The sequence below is a fragment of the Scaptodrosophila lebanonensis genome, unplaced genomic scaffold (assembly GCF_003285725.1).
Source record: "Scaptodrosophila lebanonensis strain 11010-0011.00,11010-0021.00 unplaced genomic scaffold, SlebRS2 tig00000001-arrow-pilon, whole genome shotgun sequence".
Classification (NCBI taxonomy): domain Eukaryota; kingdom Metazoa; phylum Arthropoda; class Insecta; order Diptera; family Drosophilidae; genus Scaptodrosophila; species Scaptodrosophila lebanonensis.
Window position 1 is genome coordinate 30001927 of NW_022060529.1, and position 23075 is coordinate 30025001.

Here is a 23075-nt window from a genome sequence, read left to right on the forward strand (position 1 = left end):
AATTTCATATGTGGCATTGCAGCGCATAATGAACCTGGTAACAATAAAAGAAAGAGCAATCTTTTAATTTCTTATATGATTTTTATGGACAACTTTTCCTGACTGTGTAGTGACTGTTGAATGTTTGTTATCTTTTACTATTTCTTCTTTGAAACGTTTTGACATCTTAGTCCCTATTCTATTATTTTGTTTCACAAAAATTTTTTCGCCAGGTGCATATTGTATTACCTCGTTTTTATTCTTATTATGGTACTGTAAATCTTTTTGCTGTTTCTGTATCAGTTTCTCATAGTTATTATTCCTAGTCTTTTCGTATTCAGCTGGCCCAAAGGTGGTGGGTCTGCCAAAAAACAAATCTATCGGCTTCTTCTTTGTGGTAGAGTGAATACTGTGGTTGTATTCACATACAGCAACTTCCATGAGCTCGTCAAAATCCTCAATATTTTTTTCTTGTTTAAAACATCTCATAAGTTCTATCAGTGTCGAATGAAACCTTTCCACCTGTCCATTCACTGTGCTTTTGTGTGGTGGAGTATTAAAAACTTCTATACCTAATTCGTTCTCAAGCATAAATTTTATTGCTTGTGAATTGAGCGATTTTTCGTTATCAATTATAACAGATTTAGGCACGCCGAAGTAGAATAATATTTCTCTTAAAGGCTTCCTAATTGCTTCTACACTTTTGTTTTCTAGAGACCTAACAACTGCGAATTTTGTAAATTTGTCTAAAGATGTAAGAACTAACTTTTTGTTAGTCGAGAATATGTCTACATGTAATATTTGACCTGGGTATTCTGGTATCGGCGTAATACCAAGTTTTGTATTATTCGGGTGTCTCTCGTATTTGTTTTCTTTGCAGATTTTACATAAGCTTACAATTTTGCGAATTTTTCTTCTCATTGAAGGAAAGTAGTCCGTTTCTAATATTTGAAGTCTATTTTCTTGTTCGTTTCTATGAGCTCTGTTATGGGTCTTTATAATAATGTTTTGCTGTTCTTGTTCGTTTGTAATATCATTAACTACAATTTGACTAAAACGGACTTTATATGCTGCAAAGTGGAATGGGTAAATATTCTGAATCTTAAGCATGATTGTCTCTGGTGTTTTTATACAATTAATAACCGATGGATTTAGATAACGTTTTAATAAGTTTTTAAGCTGATCCTCTGTGTAATCTTTTTCAACAATGGAATGCCTATGATAGGTTGGAAATATAATCTGAAATTTGTATGAGGATTCGTCACCCAACTGCAAAAATATTTGATTTTTAAATGCATTTATTGGTATTTCTACTGAATGAATCAAATGTTCGGATGAGCTTTCGCTGCTATGTACCGTCGGAGTTAAAGAATTTATTTGGCTCCTTGGTGGCCTGGATAAAAGATCTGCAACCAAATTTGTGTTTCCTGGCTTATAGACAAGTTCATAATTATACTCTTCTAACTGTGCCTTCCACCTTTTCATTTTAGCGTTCGTGTTCTTGTTGCTAAGGGCAAAGGTTAATGGCTGATGGTCTGTAAAAATTTTGAGTTTACTAACACCGTAGAGAAAACAACGTAGTTCTCGAAGTGACCAAATGATCGCTAACATTTCTCTCTCATTTGTTGCGTAGTTCTCTCCTTTAGAACTCAGTGTTCTTGAAAGGAATGTAATTGGTCTGCCGCCCTGTGAGAGCACAGCACCTAATGCATAATTTGATGCATCTGTGGTTAATTCGAAAGGTTCATTAAATCTGGGAAAATGTAAAACAACATCTTCAGAAATAAGGCAATTCTTAATTTGTTTAAAGGCTTCTGTCTGTTTTGCATCTAGGTTTATGAATGTTCGTTTTGAGACTGCTTTTGAGACTCTACCAGCTTCTCCTCTAAGAAGCGAAGTTAATGGCTTTGCTATTTCTGCATATCCTCTAATAAATCTACGGTAATATCCAGACATTCCCAAAAAGGAGCGAAGATCATGTATAGTTTTTGGCTTGGGGAAATTAACTATTGCATTTACTTTTTTTGGGCTAGTCTTTAATCCATCTTTACTAATAGTAAAACCTAAAAATTCTAAATTATCTTTCATAAATTCGCATTTATCCAATTGGACTTTAAGATTTGCATTTTCCAATGTCTCAAAAACTAATCGCAAGTTGCTGAAATGTTCTTCTTTTGTTTTTCCAAATATAACGATATCGTCTATGTAAACATAGCATCGTTTACCAATGTGATCCCTTAATATGTCGTCTAGCGTTCTCTGGAAAATTGCTGGGGCATTGCGTAGCCCGAATGGGAGTCTTAAAAACTCGAATTTTCCGTTATTTATTGAGAAGGCTGTCTTTTCAATATCAGAATCTTTTAGCGCTATTTGATGGAACCCGCTCTTTAAATCGATAGTTGTAAAGAACTTGTTCTCGCCAAGATTGGATAAGATAGTATTTATTTCTGGCATTGGGTATCTATCTGGGATTGTTAGTTCGTTCAACTTCCTATAGTCGATCACCATTCTAAATTTTTTCTTTCCTGACGCATCTTCCTTCTTCGGTACTATCCAAACTGGAGAACTATAAGGTGACCTTGACGGACGAATAATACCGTTATCTAATAATTCCTTTATTTGGCTGTCTATTTCTTCTTTTAAACCCATAGCATAAGTATAGGGTTTTGAATAAACTGGGGTATCGGTTTTTGTTCTTATTTCCCCCCTGACTTGAGTAACGAAAGTGAGTTTTTTATCAGGTTCGGCAAAAAGACCTGGACATTCATGAACTATTTCTTCAATTACTTGGCTATCCTTCTCATCTAAATGCGAAAGTCTAAGTTCTATGTTAGCAATGCGTGTCATTGGTAATTCTTTCGTGTTAAATTTATACTTCCCTAATAATGTAAAATGATTTTTATGTGTGTTAATTATACCCTTTAATTCCTTCATTGTATCGTGGCCAATAATACCATCGAATGTCTTAAGATTAGGTAGTAAAAAAAATTTTTGCTTGTTTATGTTGCTGCCAAATATATCTATATAAGCATGATGTGTAATATTAACGTCGCCTCCAATCGACTGTGCTGCAAATGGAACTTTATTGCGGATGGGTTCTCGAATAAGTGCTGGCTTAACATAGTTTTTATTTGAACCTGTATCTGTCAAAAATTTTAGTTTATTTCCATTCCTCATTTCAAACTCATAATAAGGTAATGAGGAGGAAGCTAGTCTAAAAAATTAACATCGTCAGCAATTTCGTAAATGATTTTGTAAATGTTTTTCATCTGCAAATTCTTGACCTGCCTCATCAGTATCATATTCCGGTTCGTAATCTTGTTCATAATGAACAAGTGCTTCTGCATTAAAAACTCTTTGCTGCTTATTTGGTTGATGGCTTATTTGTGAATGCGGCCTTTTTTGTATTTCGTTGTTCTGTTGCCTGTATGAGTTTTGTGGTGCCTGTTGATTGAAAAAATGCTGTGGCCTTGCTACATTTGAAAAATATTGTTGTGGTCTTGCTGAGTTAGAAAAATGTTGTTGAGGTCTATTCTGATAGTTTACTTGACGCGTTTGGATTGAACTATCTACTTCCATTGGAGTAGGTGGAGGTTGCCGTCTTGGCGGTAGTGCGGGTGGAAATTGTGGTTGCTGTTGCGCGAACCTAGGATTACCCCGACCAAAATGAGCTAACTCCGGAAAAAAGCTACGGACTGGTCTTGGAGGTAATTGTCTACCTACACCATTATAGTAATTTGGCTGAGGACCACGTCTGGCATACTGCGATAAACTGCTATGCATGGTATTAGCCTGAAACGATCTGTAATTCAAATTTTCTAGCTTAAGGCAAATATTCAAGGCCTCTGGCAAGCTTGTAGGTCTATTAACACTTAACAAACTTGGCAAGTTACCGTTTAATCCTCTTATAAACGTGTCTAATGCTTTATCCCTGTAAGAGTTTGTCATTGCCAACAAGGCTTCTTCCTGATACTCTAAACAATCAATTTTGTCTAGAATCAGTGAAAGAATTTCATAGATCTTCTGATAATAGCATGTTATGTTATCTCTGCCTTGCACTAATGTGTTTAATTGGTATTCTAGAGTACCAATATCTCTCTTATCCGCGTAATGTTGCATCAGACAACGCCTAATTCTCACCCAGTTAAGAGGTGTACGATATGACTCCAGCGCAGTATCGGCTTCGCCGATAATTTTATGCCTAATTGTATGCAAAATAGCAAAGTATTTTGGCGAATTTTTCTGACCTTCGTACATTTTTAGAATTCTGTCTACCGATTTCCTCCATGAGCTGAATTCGCTGGCCTTTCCTGAAAATTGTCTTAGGCTTTTCACTATATCTGGCACCTTTTCAGAATCAGCTAAATTCCTATTAAAATCAATTTGAGGTTCTTGTTCTTCTTCTATGACCGGATTTGTTGCTTTTTGAACTATTTGCTCAATAAGGTTTGTTAATTCAAGTTTTTGAGATGGCGAAAATAGAGTTAGTGGGGATGAACGGGAGGGGTTAGTAGTTGGGGGCATGTTGTTTAACGACATTTTGGCTAAATATTCTGATAAATTTTCTTCCTGGTTCATATGAGTTGGTTTACTTTTTATAGTGAATTATAATTTAACAAAGATAACAACGACTTACATTAATGTTGCTAGGAATAACTTAATAGCCATAGTCCGGTTGTATAGATGTCTTCTGATGATAGATTTCTTCTGATGTATTGAGCTGTCTTCAGATGCACTCGGCTGTCTTCAATGTATTCGGAATGAAGATGTTTGGATGTCTTTAAATTTGTAGTCGTTTATTTGATTTCTTTCCTTCTTTCTTCTGTTTAGGCAACTTCGTTTTGTGTTCACTTGTGTTTCTTTTTTGTTTTTTTTTTTTTTGTTTTTTGTTTTTACTTCCAGTATACACTCTTTTTCACTTCTTATGTAGATTTATTAATGAAGGTTAAACAATTTCGATATTCACTTGTGTTCTCGTTATAATTTCTGTATGCACTTTTTGTTCTTTATATGTGTGATTTGACCGATCCCGGATGGCTAGGACCTACGTCCTTCCCTTTTGTACTACTTCACGTAGACTACTAGGGAGCCAGTATCACGAGATTTTTATAGTTGACTCGCGGACTTTTTTTAACACTACAGACCCTTATGGTCTTATGTTTTTCGAATTATATACCGCGGTCCCTGCTCGGGCGCCAATTAATCAATTTTAAGTTTATTTGATATAAAAAAATATTTATTACAGCACTATGTGCTTCTTTTCGAGTTGATTACAAACTGGCCTTAATATTTAAGCTAAGCCCTAACGAAACCTTTGTCCCAACGTTCCTACGTTGACGTCGGCGTCGACGTTGCACCGAGAATCGCTGAGGCTGCGATCCCACGGTAGCTGGCTTGCCAGCGCGTTGACCCCGTATGCACCGAATTGGACACCCAACACTTTATGTCAGCATTTCCCAGCACGTTGATTTGCCACGTGCGTCGGTCAGTGCGACAATTTGGTACTCAATGTTGGCGTTTTGAGTAACTAAAGTGTTAACTTATCCATCAAAAGATGGACGCGTTCGTATTGTGGATGTCAGAATAAGATAAAATATATAAGAGATATTTATAGTGAAACTGATTAAATTTGAGGTTAAGAATGAATTTTACATCTTAAGTGTTGCTGACTGCAAAGCAGTGATGCATATTATATACTTTGCCGACTGCAACACTTGGGAGGAGGATGTTGCGAAACCGAATTCTTTAGTTTAGGAGACCGATATGTAAGGTATTTATGTAGGTGTGTGTGTAATTGTGTATGTGTTTGTAACAAATTCGACACATTTTATGTTTTCTGCACAGTTTATTTTAATCACGTGCGTTCGGTTAGCCTATGTACACACGACTGACTGTCGATGAGCTTACAAAAGAGATCTTAGCCTAAGAAAAGAGTTGAGCAGTGTGTTTGCTACAATTCGGCCTTCCTGACCTCTAAGATCCCCCGATCTTTAATTTAGTTCTGTTAAATGCCTAGACATACTAGACTTTAATAATACAATTTTTTTTTTTTTTTTTAACTTATATGACAATTTGATTAGTTACTTATTATTTCTATATTTAAGATTTACATGAATTTATTTACTTATTTATTTTATCTTTTCCTATCCAATACTTAATATTTTGGCCACTCCAAACTCCTTGATAAGGGTTACGTGACAGTTGACATCCTTCCACGTCTTTTATTAAATATCGATCATTTCTGAAGACCTTCTGAATTACATAAGGCCCTTTGTGCTTAGGTATTAACTTTCTCGAATTTCCCGCCTTACTATCAAAATTTTTTACCATTATGTAATCCTCTTCTTTGTATACAGTTCCTTCTCTCTTTTTCTGGTTGTAATATTTTTCATTGTTTTTCTGTGCCTGTTTTTGATTCTGTTTTCCCTCTTCTCTAATATCTTCAAAATTTCTAACATTTTTATCAACTACTAACTCTTCAAGCTTTTCTCTTAGCTCGTCAATAACATTTAACATTTCCTTTTTGCTCTGTTCCAAAAAACATTTTACTAGGCGTCTGATTTATACTTTTTTGAACCGTATTATTTAATGAATATTCAACATTTTCGATAACCGTATCCCAATGCAATCCTTTTTCAGGCTCTACTAATTTCGCTATCATTGGTCCTAGACTCCGATTAACCCTTTCCACCTGTCCATTTGCTTGCGGGGAAGCCGTTGCTATCTTAACATGTATGCACTTTTCCAGAAACTGTCGAAATTCCTCTGATCTAAAACAGCTTCCTGTGTCAGAAACAAGGGCCTGCTGTACGCTCTAAAATAATCCCTTAATGATGCAATTGCTTCCTTTGTATTTGTTGTTTTTGTGGGGTACAATCTTATAAACTTCGTAAAACCGACTTTCACTACAAATAAATGCTTCTTCGCCCTTCCTGCATCCACTGGCCCATAATGATCAATGTGAATCATTTCAAATGGGATATTTCCTTTTGGGACACTGTGTAAGAATCCCTTACCCTTCCCCGATTTTGGTGAAAATGCTACGCACCTTAAGCAATTTCCTATATGAATGACAACTTTTTCCCTTAATTTTGGAAACCAGTATGTTTTTAAAATTGCTTCTACTACTTTGTCCGGTCCTACATGACCCATTTCATTGTGATATTTATGTAATTCCTTATCTTCCATCTCTTCTGGTACGTAAAATAACAGTTTACTGTTATTTGTCTTTCTATAAACTACCCCATTTCTCATTTCAAACAACTTATCTTCTGAATTTTCCAATTTTGATGTTATATCCTTTAACTTTTTATTCCGAGCCTGACAGATAACCAAATTCTCTTCAAAACTCTTTGTTTCTACAATTAAAATGTTTGAACTTCTGCTAAGGGCATCTACATGTTGCATTCGCTTTCCTGATCTGTGCACTAACTCGAAATCGTATTCTGATAACTCTAAAGCCCACCTGGCGATTCTTGGGTTTAGTTCGATTTTATTCAAAGTTAATGTCAGCGTGTTACAATCTGTAACAATTTTAAAACGCTTTCCTTGTACATATATTCTAAATCTTCTTAACACATAAATAATGGCTAACGTTTCCAATTCAAAGCTATGATATTTTGCTTCTTCTTTAGTTGTTATCTTTGAGAAATAAAATATAGGGTGTAACTTCTTGTCTTCCTTCCTCTGTAATAGTACAGCCCCAAAACCTATTGCACTAGCATCACAGTGCAGTTCTATTTCGTCTTTATAATCATACAATGCTAACACTGGAGCTTCGATTAACTTTTTCTTAAGATAGTTAAACAATTTACTTCTTTTTCCATAAAAACAAACTCTTTGTCCTTTTTTAATAAACCATATAAGGGCTTAGCTAACGTTGAAAAGTCCCTTATAAATCTCCGAAAGTAAGAGCATAGCCCGAGAAAACTCCTAACCCCATGTACCTTATCTGGTACCGGAAAGTTTTGAATAGCTTCTATCCCATTACCATCAGCCCGAATGCCTTCACCCATTATTAGAAAATCTAGGTATTTTACACTTGATTTTAAAAATTCGCACTTGTCCATTCTAAGCTCTAGTTTATTCTTCACTAATCTATCAAAAACTTCTTCCATAATTTTTAAATGTTCCTTAATATCCTAGCTTGCCACCATTATGTCGTCCATATAAACAATGAGTTTATCTTTTCTAATCATACCAACAAAAATTTTATTTATAAACCGTTGGATCACTGCTGGTACATACTTCAGTCCCATCGGAATTTTTAAAAATTCATATTGCCCTAACGGTGTCATAAATGCTGTATATTTAACTGTTCCATCATCTACAAATACATGAAAGTAACCGTGCTTTAAGTCTAATTTCGAAAATAAGTTCTTTCCAGCTTATCAAGCAAATCGTCAATTAACGGCAACGGATAATTATCCTTAACGGTTACTTTGTTTAATTTCCTTTAATCAATACAAAATCTTAAGTCCCCGTTTTTCTTTTTTACCAAAACTATTGGTGACGCTTACTCTGACTCACTTGGCCTTATAATACCTTCTTGTAAATATTCATCTAAAAGCACCTGTAATTTTACTTTCTCTGTATATGATAATCTTCTAGGTGAACAACTAAAGGGCTTCGACTGTTCCAAATTTTATTTAATTTCACATCTTCCAACAACTGCTTAAATTGACATCGAACTTTATATTCGACATTTTCATTTATATTATACTCAACCTTATAATGAAGAATATTTATATTAAACAATTCTCTCTCAATATCACTTAAAACTGATTCATTTAGTAGTGTTTTTTTCATTTATTAGAAAATTATTATCATAACTTTTAAATTTATTAATACCTTTCTTGTTAACTATTTTATCATCTGCTTTAGTTTCCCTTTCGTCACTTACTATACAATCAATTCCATCATACTTATGCCTTTCTAACCGTTTCGTCGCTCAACTTTTTTACATTTGCTCTATGTACATTGTTATCATTTTCTTTATTAACATTTTCATAACTAACCATTTTACCATTTTGCTCCTCCGTGCTCTTTCTTCTTTTGAAAACGTAACATAAAATTTTTCCATGCGTCTTTAGACGACTTTTATTTAAACCATAGTATGAACCTAATACTGGAAATTTCATTACATTTTCTGGTACAATAGATATTTTAATAAACGAGATTGGGCTTCCCGAATCTATGAGGCATTCTGTAATTAATGGGTCGTTAATAGAATCCTTAAAATAAATTTTAAATAATCTTACATAGTTGTTGCTGCTTCCACCCATATTTTTGACGCTGTTTCCACCGCCGCTTTTGTTCTGTTTTCCACCCAATGCCCCATCACGCCGCATGCAAATCACGTGCCATGTGCCCTTTTCGGTTTCAGACAATCCTTAGCTAGATGACCTCGTGAGTTACAATTGTGGCAGCGAATATTTCCACTGCGTCTCTCTCCAGCCACCACCGCTCTTTCAACATTGCTCCTTAACTCCTCCTGATCAATATTGATGTTGTGTGATAGCGTCAACTTGTCGTCCATTTATGTTGCAAACTTCTCATTAAATTTCCATATACGAACCTCAAACTTGCGTCTTGCCTCTGCTTTTGAATTTTTTTCGCCAAAGGCAAATATTAGTTGCTCACATAAATCCTCTATTGACTGCAACGCACGAGTTGCTGCAGCTTTCCAATCGTGTCGTCCCTTTCTAATTCCACTGACATCGCTTGACTCACTGTGTGTGCACGCAGGATATTATATTAAGAAGTAATAATCGACAATATGCTGGAGCTACACGGTCTTGTGTGCTACACGATCTTGTTTGCTACATTAGTATTTTGTAATAAAATAAGTTGTCAGTTTTTTCATTGTTAAAAATTAAGTTGACAGTCCCGCATTGTGCGATCGGGGCAGTTCATTGAGTAACGCCTTGAAGGCAAGACATACAGTGCATAATTTCCCTACATTTTGAATAGTTAAATACACTTTTATTTGATCAACATTGTGGTTTTGTACTAACGGTGTCTTTTAATGACTGCTTGGAAGTGGGAAAAATCGATTGACACCAGCCAATCTCGTGTCAACTACTGAATCTTGCTAGAGCAACAGGTCATTCGAACCAGATATATAAGTATATTTTCTGTTACAACAGGTAATGATAACGTCCTCCGGTACGCAACAGTACATTTGTTTTGTTTGTTTACAGTTACCGTCACGAGGCAACCACTGAGTAAGCGATAGTAAAGCAGAAACCGAATAACGGAGCTACGCATATTCTGCTTCGCATGCGGGCAGATGTATGTACATATGTATATGATATCATATAATTGATCTCAATAAATTATAAGATATTATTTAAATCTTCTGTTAATTCCATTCAAACTTCGATGGAACTATCGATAGTATCGGTGGAATTTTGAAAAGACGCAAAACGTTGCGTTATCTCTGTATATATGTATCAGAGAACTGCAACGAGTATGTTCGAGTATGTTCGACCACCCTTGCTGAAAATTCAATCAAATCAGATCTTTGCTTGGTTGCAAACGAGCACGAACGAGTTGAGTACTCTCAGCATTTTTCTTATGATCGAACTTGCATGAGCAATCTTTCCATTTTTACGAACAAGCACCGGTCTTGATTGATTTGCTTTCGAGCACACCAGGCTCGGTCACGTTGCTTATTGCGGTCGGTTCGAACGAGTACCGGCCTTGACTGGTTTGCTTTCGAACAGTTCAGGCTCGGTCACTTCGAGTATTCTGTTCGTTGCGAACGGGTACCAGCCTTGATTGGTTTGCTTTCAAACACTTCAGGCTCGGTCACTTCGTTTAAGATGACTGGGTCCTGATCGAAGCAAACCAGACTTTGCAGAATGAGCGTTTGATCGAACGAGTATAGTGCCGTTATTTGTCGAGTATTATTATTATATATACTCGAGTATTCCGCGGGTTTTACCCGAGTATGACTGTATGAAATATGCATGTATGTACATACTTATGTATTTGTGCGTGCATGTGTTGTTTGCAATTATGCGCAAACATGTGTATATGTATGTAGATATTTTAAATAAAGAGGTACAGAATGAAAAGAAAACATATGTATACATATATTTATTTTTATATTATGATATTCAGCATAATTTTATTTCTTAAAAAAGGAACTCAAATATCTTAAAATAATCAAATTAATATAAATTAAAATAGCATAACTTTATTTAATTTAAATAAAAAGGAAGGTATTTCTTTTCGCTAATAGTTTTGTTGGCTTCTTTAATTTATATGCATTTACATACTTGTATACGATGTTACTATTTAACTAATAGCCGAAAAAACAATAGAAAATGCAAGTGCACGTGCACGCGCCGATATCATTGGTCATTTCGGTCATGCGGGCATGGTTGTAAATACGACATTCGATCATTTCTTGTACACAGGCAAAAAGTTTCGGTCACCGCCGCTCATTCTGAGTCTGCAGTTGTGAGTCGAACTGACTGGTTGGCGAGCGTTCGTTCGCAACCGGGCACAACCGCTCACTTCTGAGTTTTTGCAGTTGTGAATCGAACTGACTGTTTGGTGAGGGTTCGTTTAAAACCAATCATTGCTTGCATTCATGCAAGAAGTTTCGGTCACAACCGCTCATTTCTGAGTTTTTGCAGTTTTGATTCGAACTGAGTGTTCGTTGAGGGCTCGTTCGCAACCAGTCATTGCTTGTCACTATACCCAAATGAAATAATCATACCGAGTATGACCGAAAATGTAGTACTCGTTGCAGTTCTCTGATATGTATCAAACAGTTTGTGCTGACTGACTGACTGATTGGTAAAATGTAGGAAGCTGAAATTGACTCAAGTATCCCTTCATAGTATAGATGCCCACTAAAAAGGGAACCGATTGACCTACAACTTGGTTACATACTTGCTTTTTGGAATGTTTTCTTGGAAACTAAATAATTGGGACTTTCATGAAACACAACATAAAACCGCGTCAACAGCCACAGCGCAAACGGTTAGTGTAGCTGCGCACTAAGGCTATTGGAAAATTCGATCTCCTAATAGGGGAAAACGGGTTTTACAAATATATTAGTTATAGTGGTCAAACGTACATACGTTTGATGAAATATTTTGGCAAGAACAAACATGTAACGGACTACTGAACAATTTTTTCTCAAGGTCAGAAAATGTTCATTTAAATACGTTCTTACTGGTAACTAATATGGTGAAAACATATGGGGAGGTCACACCACAAAACACAAAATAAATACAACTTGAAACATTATACTGAGCCGGGTTAAGACGGGCAATACCTTCTAGTGTGATAAAGGATGAATTCATCAATAAACATAAGTATGAAAGTTCTCAGCACATGTGGATACATGTTTATCAGTTTTCGTCTATTATGCCTATGAAATCTTTAAAATGCATCAGTCATTCTTTGTTTTATTTATTAATATTAATCTAATAAAAAAATAGTAACTGCTTTTTAAAAAAATAATGTTAATAACAAAAAATTAACTTAACTGGAAAACGTCAATGCATCCACTTGTGCACGTTATCGATTTTTATAGCCTGTACCCAAAAGGTGAAAGGCTATAGTAGTTTTGTGCGAATGTATGTAACAGGCAAAATGAGGCGTGGCAGAGTCCACATTGATCATGATGGCAAGCCGAGTCGATATGAGCGCAAGGACCTCAGAAGGTACAAAAGCTAGAATGACCAAACTTGGTATCCAGGTTCCCCTGAGCCCTAGGCAGGTCGTTTTTTTTTTTTTTTTTTTTTAAATTCTGATACACCTCCCCCCTTCCCCCCCCCCCCCCCCCCCAATTCGTGTTTTTTTCTATAACTTCCGTAATTCTTGGAATTTTGAAATAAATTTTGGTCGATACATCCAGTTATCAAGGTATGCAAAGTTTCATCATGATTGGTCAATTCTGAAGAAAGTTATAGCCATAAATAACATTGCTGCCCATGCGCTGCCTGCAACTCTGCCCGCAGCTGTTGTTGTTGTTGCTGCTTTGGTTCAACTTTGTGCTGCATACATACACGCATATAAGCACGCATAGACACGACGATGTAAATGTATGCTGTTAAAACTGTACATAAACATGTCTTCTATGTATGAATTAAATAAATTTTCTTTTTTAATTTAATAAATTAATTCAATTTTTTTTAATAACTTAATTTTTTTTTGTGGAGAGTATAGGTTATTTTACTGTCTGGCTTGCTCGACTGTAGCGTTCTCTCTTGTTTTTTATTTAAATTGTTTATTTTAATTTTTGGTCCAAAGACCCTTAGCTTTAATTACACTATTTATGCAATTGGGAATATTATTAACTAAACTTTGTATGTGGTCGCGTGGAATCATGCACCACTCCGCCTGCACGCAGCTCCACAGCTCATCCAAGCTCTTTGGTGGAGAATCGTACATGGAAATATTCAGCAGAGCGTATAAAGTGATAAACATGTATCCACATGTGCTCACCACTGTATGTATCTACCTAACATATGTACATATGTATTAGGCTGTGGAGGATTAATAAGCCCTCATTGATCCCGCTATAAATGTGTTGCGTTCTATGCATACCGGATCCGATTAATAAAAATAAAAGTGGAACAAATAAAAACACTCTGAACCGACAAAATTGAACAAAATTAAATACCTGTGTGGTAGCGAAATTAATAGCACGCGCAACGTCTCCTGTTAACAGGCGTGAGTAATGTCCATTGTTTATTAAAAAGTGGGAAGATAAACTCTCATACGGCTGAACTAACGTAGAGCTCAAAGCCCCCTTACCGCTGGATAAGTTTAGGAAAGCGTCAATTTCTCTTACTGAATAGAGGGTGCAAGGTTGTACAGCCTTTTCTTTTTTTTACAAGAGAAACTGTAACGATTGGCGGGCACATACAGCGAGAAAGCAGCGTGTAATGCCATACTTTTCACAACTAAAAGAATGTGTGGAATACCGGGAATCGCCAAAGGAGCTAGCAGCTGACAAAGCCTCTTATTAATTAATATTTTGTCTAACAATAAGAATTGAGTTGGTCGGGTTTTAATAAGAAATTTATTTCCACATGTTTAGAATGAAATGAGAAAATGAACTTAGTAAATTCGATATATCGTATTATGCAATGCACCAACGCTCTTACGAATTCGCTCTGGAAATAGATCAAGGATTAATGGAAAATAAAAATGTCAACATTGTTCAAACACATGAATAAAAGTAACTAAATATAACTCTCATCTTACATTATCACCATGTCTTGTGAACGTCAAATGTGGTGTTAACTGTATATACAAACGACTTCCCTTTCCTTTTCATTCTACACTTAAAATTGAATATTGACGAATTGATCTCATTCAGAATATTATTAAAATTAAAATATGTATGTACGTATTTACTTGAAAAAGATATGAATTTCATGAGTCAGCATTCCTCTTACATTATATACTGTGATATTACCAACTATTTAGGTGAAAACAGGTTAATAATAGAGAAAAATCTAGAACTTCCGATGATAATTCCCCTTCATATTTTAGTTAAGATTTATTTTCATGGCATAATAATACATACCAAGAGAAATCGGCCAGCCCAGATCAAAACTGTCTCAGACCACTGAAGCGCTGGAAGTACGTTTATTAACGATTTTTATATGAGAAATGTATATATGAAATAGAAACGCATATTTGGCATAAAAACAATGCTTTTTTAAATTATGTAAATCGCTATAACTTTCTATATGGGTATATTAGTTATATTTAGTATTTATTCAAAATTTGATTGGTATTAATTATTTCCGAAAGTCATTGCTTCGGCACAGGACTTACATAGTTTTATCTGGGAAATATGTATATTTTTCAAATTCATATAGAAAAGGTTGAATCAGTTGTATTGTTACACCAGAGAGGTAAAATAAAACTTATATCTATTTATTTAATATATGCAGTATATTGTTAAGGTATGATTTAAAACTTGTATGTTTTTATATATTCGATCAGTTGTAATAGACACACATTACCTTCAACATTAATACCTTACCAAGATTGAGTACATTATTTTATTTTTATTTTTTGCCATTTTCTGAGCATGTCTTGAATAAAATAGTTATAATTCGTACAATGTTTTCAATTAACTGATTTGTTGAACCCTGCCGGCTTTGATTTTGAATTTAAAATAAATACCGATGGTCCTGCAAATAACGGCATATATTTAGACAAAAATAATAATAACCTATAACAAATGTATGAATTTGATCAAGTTATGTATAGAATATATTCATAATATATATATTGTTCTCTTGAGGTGCGTGTGGTGATTATACTAAGTGTAATATTGCTCACTTAAAATGTGAAAAAACACTCACACCCACTTATGTAGAAGACAGCTTTTTATTCCGATGAATGTAATGAATACATATATGCTCAATTTGTGCCTTACCACCAGATGGCTGTGAACTCTTCTTTGTTTTAATAGCCCATTGATTTTTAAAAATCTAAAAGTACAAAAATGGCTCACATCGAGATTTTGCATATGTATATATGTTCAAATGTAAGATCTCACAACTGTGCTAAAGAATGCCTCTATTTACTAATATAAAGGGCGCAACTTGCCTTCAAAGAAACTCCGATTTGTAGGTCGAAAACCATTTTAAATAACGTATGTTGGGACTGAAATTAAATATAAGTTTTATATTCAAAATAAATAAATATTAAAAGATGCATGGTAATTAATTATACATGCTCTGCAATATTAATGTATACTCCAAAACGTGTCATAACAATTTTTCAATTCTGTAAGTATATTATGAGAACCCATATCTTTAACAAAAGTATTTGTTGCATTCGTACATAAGAAAATATTTATATTTTTAACAAATTTGATATTTCTTAAAGACAAGCTAGTTTCCTTATAAAATTCAAAAAGTCAATAAGTGAATGGATTTGTAATGATAAATGTAAGCCAATTTTAAACATGTATTACCTAAGTATAAAAATCTTACCACATCGCCAGGTTCATAAGTACGAACGAAATACACGAGCATCAAGCATATCCAACTTAGAATCTGAATAGACATGTGTAGTAACCGCACTAAATTAACTTATGTCTCTAGCTGTTCTTAATTGTAAAAGAAGTTGTTATATAATCAGTGGGGTGTTGATGTGTCAAAATATAGCAAACTGTTTTGTATTTGAAGGCAAACCAAGTCTACACGTGTGTGTAGTTACTCGTTTCGTAATAGCTGTAACAAGTTCCGGTTTTAAATTTAAATCTCACCACTAAGAATTGAATTCCATTATTATTTAAGTTACGTTAATTAGCTTCCACGGAGAGGGATAAATGTCCTTTAATTATGTTGACTGACGAACAAACTATGTATCTCAACGCTTTCTGTGTATATAAATTTTGTAAATATGTTCAGCAAAGTAAGAAACAAGACCACGTATTTCAAAAATTATTACTTAGTAGCTATTTAAATGGGTGTAAGAAAGGATAAATCATACATAATAAAAAGTAAGCATAGAAATGTACAATAATGAAACAGTTCACGCCCCGAGATCCTTGTGGTTGGTAGATGAATGTCATGACTGTGGCCGTTGCTTTTGTTGTTTTGCTAAGTGGTTGGGGAAATACATAGAGTAGCAATAAACCACTGCAAAGATTTGCACGCGTAGGAGATAAAATGTGGTAAATTTAATAAGTAATATATATTAAAAAAACATATATATTAATATATATATAAATATAGAACTATATGTAAAATATAAAACAAATGGTAGCAACATCATTTGCGTGACAAACATTTTTAATATGTATATGAATATGTACATGTGTTGGTACGATGTGTTGCGATGTTTTATACACATTTATATAGTACCAACACATGTACATAAACATAAATTACAACTATTTGTCACGCAAATTCTGTTGTTCGTATTCGTTTTATGTATTACATATGTATATAACACATTCCAAGAATGGGTTTATAACTCACCCACAAGGTACCCTTATTAACCACATTTGTTTAACGGCCACCGACGCCCGGCTGCGGTGGTTGTTGTTGGTTCGCAGCAGCCGCTGCAGCATAATAAGAATATTGGGCATATTGGCTAGGAGTCATACCTTGTCCTTGCACATATCCACTGGCAGCGCTAGTAGGTGCATTAGGGGTACTTTGATTGGTTCCCACCTGGTTGAGACTAACCCCATTATTAATACCACCGTTACCACCATTTTGCTGCTGTAAAATCAAAAAAGACTTAGATTATTAAACAAACCTACATTTACACCAACGTACCTTCGATTTAAGCTGTTTTTCAATTGCTTCCGCTTCCTCTAGTTTACCAACACTGCGATAGTATTCCGCCCATTGCGCGCTGTAGTCTGCAGTTTGGTTGCCACCAGGCACTTGTTGCGATTGCTGTTGCCCTTGGTGGGATTGCTGATGCTGCTGGGCCACTTGGTTTCCCGATCCTGTATTGGCTTGTTTGGCTTTCATTTGCTGCTCTATCATGTCAGCTTCGCGATGACACCCCATTTGCCTAGAAAATATGTGAAATTGTGACCAACAGCTGGGGAACTTCTATAACACATACTTGTAATACTCAATCCACTGTGCTGAATAATCTTGACCAGCACCACCTGTGCTGACGCCGGTTCCACCAGCCGGAGCTCCTGAAAGGACCATTTGCTGCTGCTGAGACGTATCCCAACCGCACTGACCATAGCCCCACGACTGTTGTTGATAGGCGGCGGCAGCTGTAGCAGCTGCATTTGAGTCGCTGTTTTGCATTTGATTGCCACCGTTATAGCCGACTTGTGGTTGATTATTCTGGATAGTATTGGAACTTATCCCACCACCACCATTAATGGGCTTACGCGAGATAATAGTTAAGTCCATGTTAATTTTTTCGGCTATCATTTGGCGTGCAGCCTCCACCTGCTCAGTGGAGCCTTTACACTTAAAAAGCTTCTCATTGGGTGGATTATTAGCATTTCGATCCATTTCAGTATGAGCGCCAGATTGTTGATTTATAAGCTTTATTGTTTCACCACCGCGACCAATGACGATCTGCAAAGGGAGCAAGGTCATACTTATGGCTAAACAAAAAATAAAAACACAGCTTACACCACATTTAGAAGCTGGTACATGAAACGTAATTTCTTCGCGGCCGCCCTGTTGGGCATGATTAACGCCGTAGCCATAGCCGTAGTGAGAATTTCTCGAATCGCTTTGGGTGCTACTACCGCTATTACCAGAGTTTCCATTTCGATTCATTCCGTTACGTTGCTATTTGAAGGGCTTACATAAATCATTATTGTTCTACGACTATCACTGCCTCCTTACCATAACGTTCTCGATAAGTCCGTCAATTGTTCGCTTAGCGTCGTCTACTTGCTGCCGAGTACCCTGAATGACACATCGACGATCTCCGAGCTCATCATTTTTCCCCTGTATAAACTGTAACTTACAGCCACAGTCCGTTTGTATCTTACGTATCATATCGCCTCCTTTTCCAATAACCACTCCAACCGCAATTTTCGGTACAAACACCTCTACGGTCTCGCCGCCATTGGACCCATTGTTGAAATTGTTGTAGCCAAGGCCGGAACCTCCTGCCCCGCTGCCGCTACGTCCGCCTTGCTGCTGCACTTGCGCATCTTTTTGGGCTATAAGGTCCAACACCATTTGTTTCGCATGATCAATCTTCTGTGGATCACCAGAAATTCGTAATGGCTTAATAACTTCTTGGTTGGGCCCATCCTGAATAATGATCATCTTTGCACCAGTTTTCTCCTGTAATTGTTTTATGGTATCTCCACCTTTTCCTATGACGAGGCCAACTTTAGCGCCCGGTATCATAATCTCTTGATATGGTGGGTAGCCGCTTGGTCCCGGTGGCGGCATATTTATGGTTAGTAACACTTCCACTATGCCGTTGCCCGAGCTTCGGTTGACCATCTGCTGCAGCATTTCGCGCCCTTTGGTGACGCATTCGCGTGAACCTCGAAGCGTTATAACTCGTTCCTGATCTTGCATGAGCTGAAGCTTAGCGCCAGATTCAGCTTGCAAATGGTTGATGGTATCGTTACCGCTACGACCGATAAAATTATTCACTACGCATTCGGGAATGCGCACCTGTTCCTCGCATGTTGTTCCAGCCGAAGCAGCTAACCGAGCAGCTACAGCTGCGGCCTGAGCAATGGCTTGGGTGATGTTGGCTCCACTTTGCCCACTGCCCCCGCAACTACCACTGCTAACATTGGAGTTGTTTTGTCCATAATCCGGACTTCCAAAGGACCGTTTGCAATCAGGTCCACTGTCGTTGTCTTCGTGATGTCTTTTGAAGTTATTACTTCCACTAACTACCCCACTTCCACCAACACTTTGCTGTTGCTGATTTGGTTGAATTTTTGCAGCAATCTATATGTACACAAACATTTTTATTTTAATGAGGCATTCTAAATTTTATATTTCGTTTCGTCGAAGAACTGCCATTTTTATTAAATCATCACTTGTCTTACCTGCTTTGCCCGCTGAATGGCAGCTGCAAGTGCCTGCGATTGACTTAAATTGGCTTGCTGCGTTTGAAAATCACTCATATCTGCAATACCTTTTTCTCTTTCTGTTAGTTTTTTTTTCTTAATAACCCACACACCCTTTGCACAGAATTGAAAATTCAATAAAATTAAGTGGAGGCTGTATTTTTATCACTGATAAAAAATGTTCGTATATTTATCAAGCAATTATACTTTTGTGAAATAATCAAGTCCGCTTAGCCGTTGTTAATATTATCCTCCGGTAAATAAAATCTTTAATATTCACACAATGCAAAGTTCTACGAAAATATGTTAGACGGAAGTATCGATAGCAGTAAGTAAAAAATGGTAGAGAACGACAAAAATGAAAGCAATACCGAATATTTTCGATTATTTATAGGTATCGGAAATAAAAATTGTAATTGCACATTTAGGTCAAACGATTCTTACTTAGGCTGGATATTTTGTAGAAATGTTGAAAAGCTAAAACATCAAATATCAATTTTGATATATTTTTAATAACAAATGAGATTTTGACATTTTTGTGTACCAAATATCGGTATTATCGATTTCCAACTGACCCAGTATGAAATGAATTGCAAATTATTTTACTCGTTTTTTAATACGAAATTTAAGATGTCAGCTTTGATAGTCAAAACAAGAAAACAACACTCAAATAAATTTTATAATAAATTAATAACTAATTATAAACAAGTAAAAAAGCTAAAGTCGGGTGTCCCGACTTTGAAATACTCTGTACATATGTTTACAATAATTATAGAAAAAACAAAATGAGAAAATATTAAAAAATTTGATCGATTTTACCTTTCTCGGTATTCGAACTCACGTAAAGGGTATATACTTGCACATATACAAAGCAATTGCGTCTATGTGAGTGTATGTATGTTTATGTGCGTCTATTTGTGTCTGTGTAAGCATTTTCGCAGTCAACTAAACAGCAACATCAACAATAGCCGTGGGCAGCGCTTGGGCAGCGCTTGAGCAGCGCTGCAGCAGCAAATATATTTATGGCTATAACTTCTTGTTAAATCGGTCTATCATAGTGAAACTCGTCATACGGACACATAATAACCAACTGGTGGTATTTCCAATATTTTAGTTCGAAATTCCAAGAATTACGGGAGTTAGAGAAAATTGCATTTGCGTGGGAGAGGGGGGAGGGAGGGAAATTCCAAAATATACATTTTCTGCGTATTCACACAAGGCATCTGGGACTCAAATTTTGTGTTCCTAGGTCTTATAGTCTCTGAGATATAGGCGATTATACAAATGGAAAATCGGGAAAACCCCCATAGGAGGGAAGTGGGGGGGAAAATCAAAAAAATAAAACAAACTCGTATAGCGTACACACATAAGGCATCTTTGTGCAAAATTTGGTGTCTCTAGCTCTTATAGTCTCTGAGATCTAGGTGATCATACGGACGGACAGACAGACAGACAGGGCTAAATCGATTCGTCTTGTCATGCTGATCAAGAATATATATACTTTGTGGGGTCTACCACGCCTCCTTCTGCCTGTTACATTTTTCAGCTCGCGCAAACCTAATATACTCTTGTACATTTCATGTACAGAGTATAAAAAAATTTAGAAATGGCTATATTGACTCGACATATCAGAGAACTGCAACGAGTACTACATTTTCGGTCATACTCGAGTATTTACCCATACTCGGTATGATTATTTCTTTTGGGTATAGTGACAAGCAATGATTTGTTTTAAACGAACCCTCACCAAACAGTCAGTTCGACTCACAACTGCAAAAACTCAGAAGTGAGCGGTTGTGACCGAAACTTCTTGCATGAATGCAAGCGATGATCGATTGCGAACGAACGCTTGCCAACCAGTCACTTCGACTCACAACTGCAAAGACTCAGAATGAGCGGCGGTGGCCGGATCTTTTTGCCTGCGTACAAGAAATGATCGAACGTCGTATTTACAACCATGCCCGCATGACCGAAATGACCAATGATATCGGCGCGTGCACGTGCACTTGCATTTTCTATTGTTTTTTCGGCTATTAGTTAAATAGTAACATCGTATACAAGTATGTAAATGCATATAAATTAAAGAAGCCAACAAAACTATTAGCGGAAAGAAATACCTTCCTTTTTATTTAAATTAAATAAAGTTATGCTATTTTAATTTATATTAATTTGATTATTTTAAGATATTTGAGTTCCTTTTTTAAGAAATAAAATTATGCTGAATATCATAATATAAAAATAAATATATGTATACATATGTTTTCTTTTCATTCTGTACCTCTTTATTTAAAATACCTACATACATATACACATGTTTGCGCATAATTGCAAACAACACATGCACGCACAAATACATAAATATACTCGGGTAAAACCCGCGGAATACTCGAGTATTACCCGAGTATAGCTCGCGCAATACCCAAATAATACTCGACAAATAACGGCACTATACTCGTTCAATCAAACGCTCATTCTGCAAAGTCTGGTTTGCTTCGATCAGGACCCAGTCATCTTAAACGAAGTGACCGAGCCTGAAGTGTTTGAAAGCAAACCAATCAAGGCTGGTACCGGTTCGCAACGAACAGAATACTCGAAGTGACCGAGCCTGAACTGTTCGAAAGCAAACCAGTCAAGGCCGGTGCTTGTTCCTAAAAATGGAAAGATTGCTCATGCAAGTTCGATCATAAGAAAAATGCACTTAGCGAGTAAGTCACAGAAATCTGCAAGGGGTACTACATTTTCTGACATACACGAGTATTTACCCATACTCGGTATGATTATTTCATTTGGGTATAGTGACAAGCAATGACTGGTTGTGAACGAGCCCCCAACGAACACGCAGTTCGAATCAATACTTGAAAAACTGCAAAGACTCAGAATGAGCGGTGGTGACCGAAACTTTTTGCATGCGTGCAAGCAATGATCGAACGTCGTATTTACAATCACACCTGCGTGACCGAAATGTTCGGTAGAGTTCGGGTAGTTCTCGAGCAATGATATCGGTGCGTGCACTTGAATTTTCTATTGTTTTTTTCGGCTATTGGTTCAATTGCAACATCATATATTTCGATCAAACGTCCATTCTTGTAAGTCTGGTTGGTTAAACCCGCGGAATACTCGAGGCATACTCGGGTAAAACCTGCGCAATACTCGAGTAATACCCGAACAAGACTCGAGCAATAACGGCACTGTACTCGTTCGATCAAACACTCATTCTCGAAAGTCTGGTTTGTTTCAATCAGGATTCAGTCATCTTAAACGAAGTGACCGAGCCTGAACTGTTGGGAAGCAAACCAATCAAGGCCGTTCGAACCGACCACAATAAGCAAAGTGATCAATCAAGTCCGGTGCTTGTTTGTAAAAATAGAACAATGGCTCATTCAAGTTCGATCATAAGAAAAATGCTGAGAGTACTCAACTTTAAAGATCTGATTTGATTGAATTTTCAGCAAGTGTGGTCGAACATACTCGTTGCTGTTCTCTGGTATGTACCCCTTGGGGTACACACACAACTGTGAACAGGAATTTGACATAAATTCAAATATTATTAAAAATATTATGCCTT

The 23075-nt window shown here is 36.3% G+C and overlaps 1 protein-coding gene across 3 annotated transcripts; it reads right to left on the reverse strand.

Annotated features, from left to right (window-relative positions):
- Positions 1 to 14010: 14010 nt before the first annotated feature.
- LOC115631788 (far upstream element-binding protein 3) lies at positions 14011 to 19821 on the reverse strand. Of its 3 annotated transcripts, none has more exons than XM_030528635.1 (7): positions 19490 to 19818; positions 18312 to 19388; positions 18093 to 18254; positions 17560 to 18035; positions 17262 to 17505; positions 16959 to 17204; positions 14011 to 15633 (listed from the first exon to the last, which is right to left on the reverse strand). In XM_030528635.1, the coding sequence occupies exons 1-6, from the start codon at positions 19565 to 19567 to the stop codon at positions 16989 to 16991; spliced, it is 2253 nt and encodes a 750-aa protein (XP_030384495.1). In that variant the 5' UTR covers positions 19568 to 19818; the 3' UTR covers positions 14011 to 15633; positions 16959 to 16988. The 3 variants fall into 3 exon arrangements, with proteins under 3 accessions (XP_030384495.1, XP_030384503.1, XP_030384489.1); XM_030528643.1 differs by lacking the exon at positions 14011 to 15633 and adding an exon at positions 16410 to 16616 and having other exon boundaries at positions 16959 to 17201; positions 19490 to 19821; XM_030528629.1 differs by lacking the exon at positions 14011 to 15633 and adding an exon at positions 16410 to 16616 and having other exon boundaries at positions 19490 to 19817.
- Positions 19822 to 23075: the final 3254 nt, after the last annotated feature.

Excerpts from the sequence above, each read along its gene's own strand:
- LOC115631788 (XM_030528635.1), bottom strand. The coding sequence starts at position 19,567 with ATGAGTGATTTTCAAACGCAGCAAGCCAATTTAAGTCAATCGCAGGCA. Across the intron at positions 17,506-17,559 it reads CAGTGGATTGAGTATTACAA|GCAAATGGGGTGTCATCGCG; the intron begins GTATGTGTTATA and ends CATATTTTCTAG. Across the intron at positions 17,205-17,261 it reads AAAAACAGCTTAAATCGAAG|CAGCAAAATGGTGGTAACGG; the intron begins GTACGTTGGTGT and ends TTGATTTTACAG.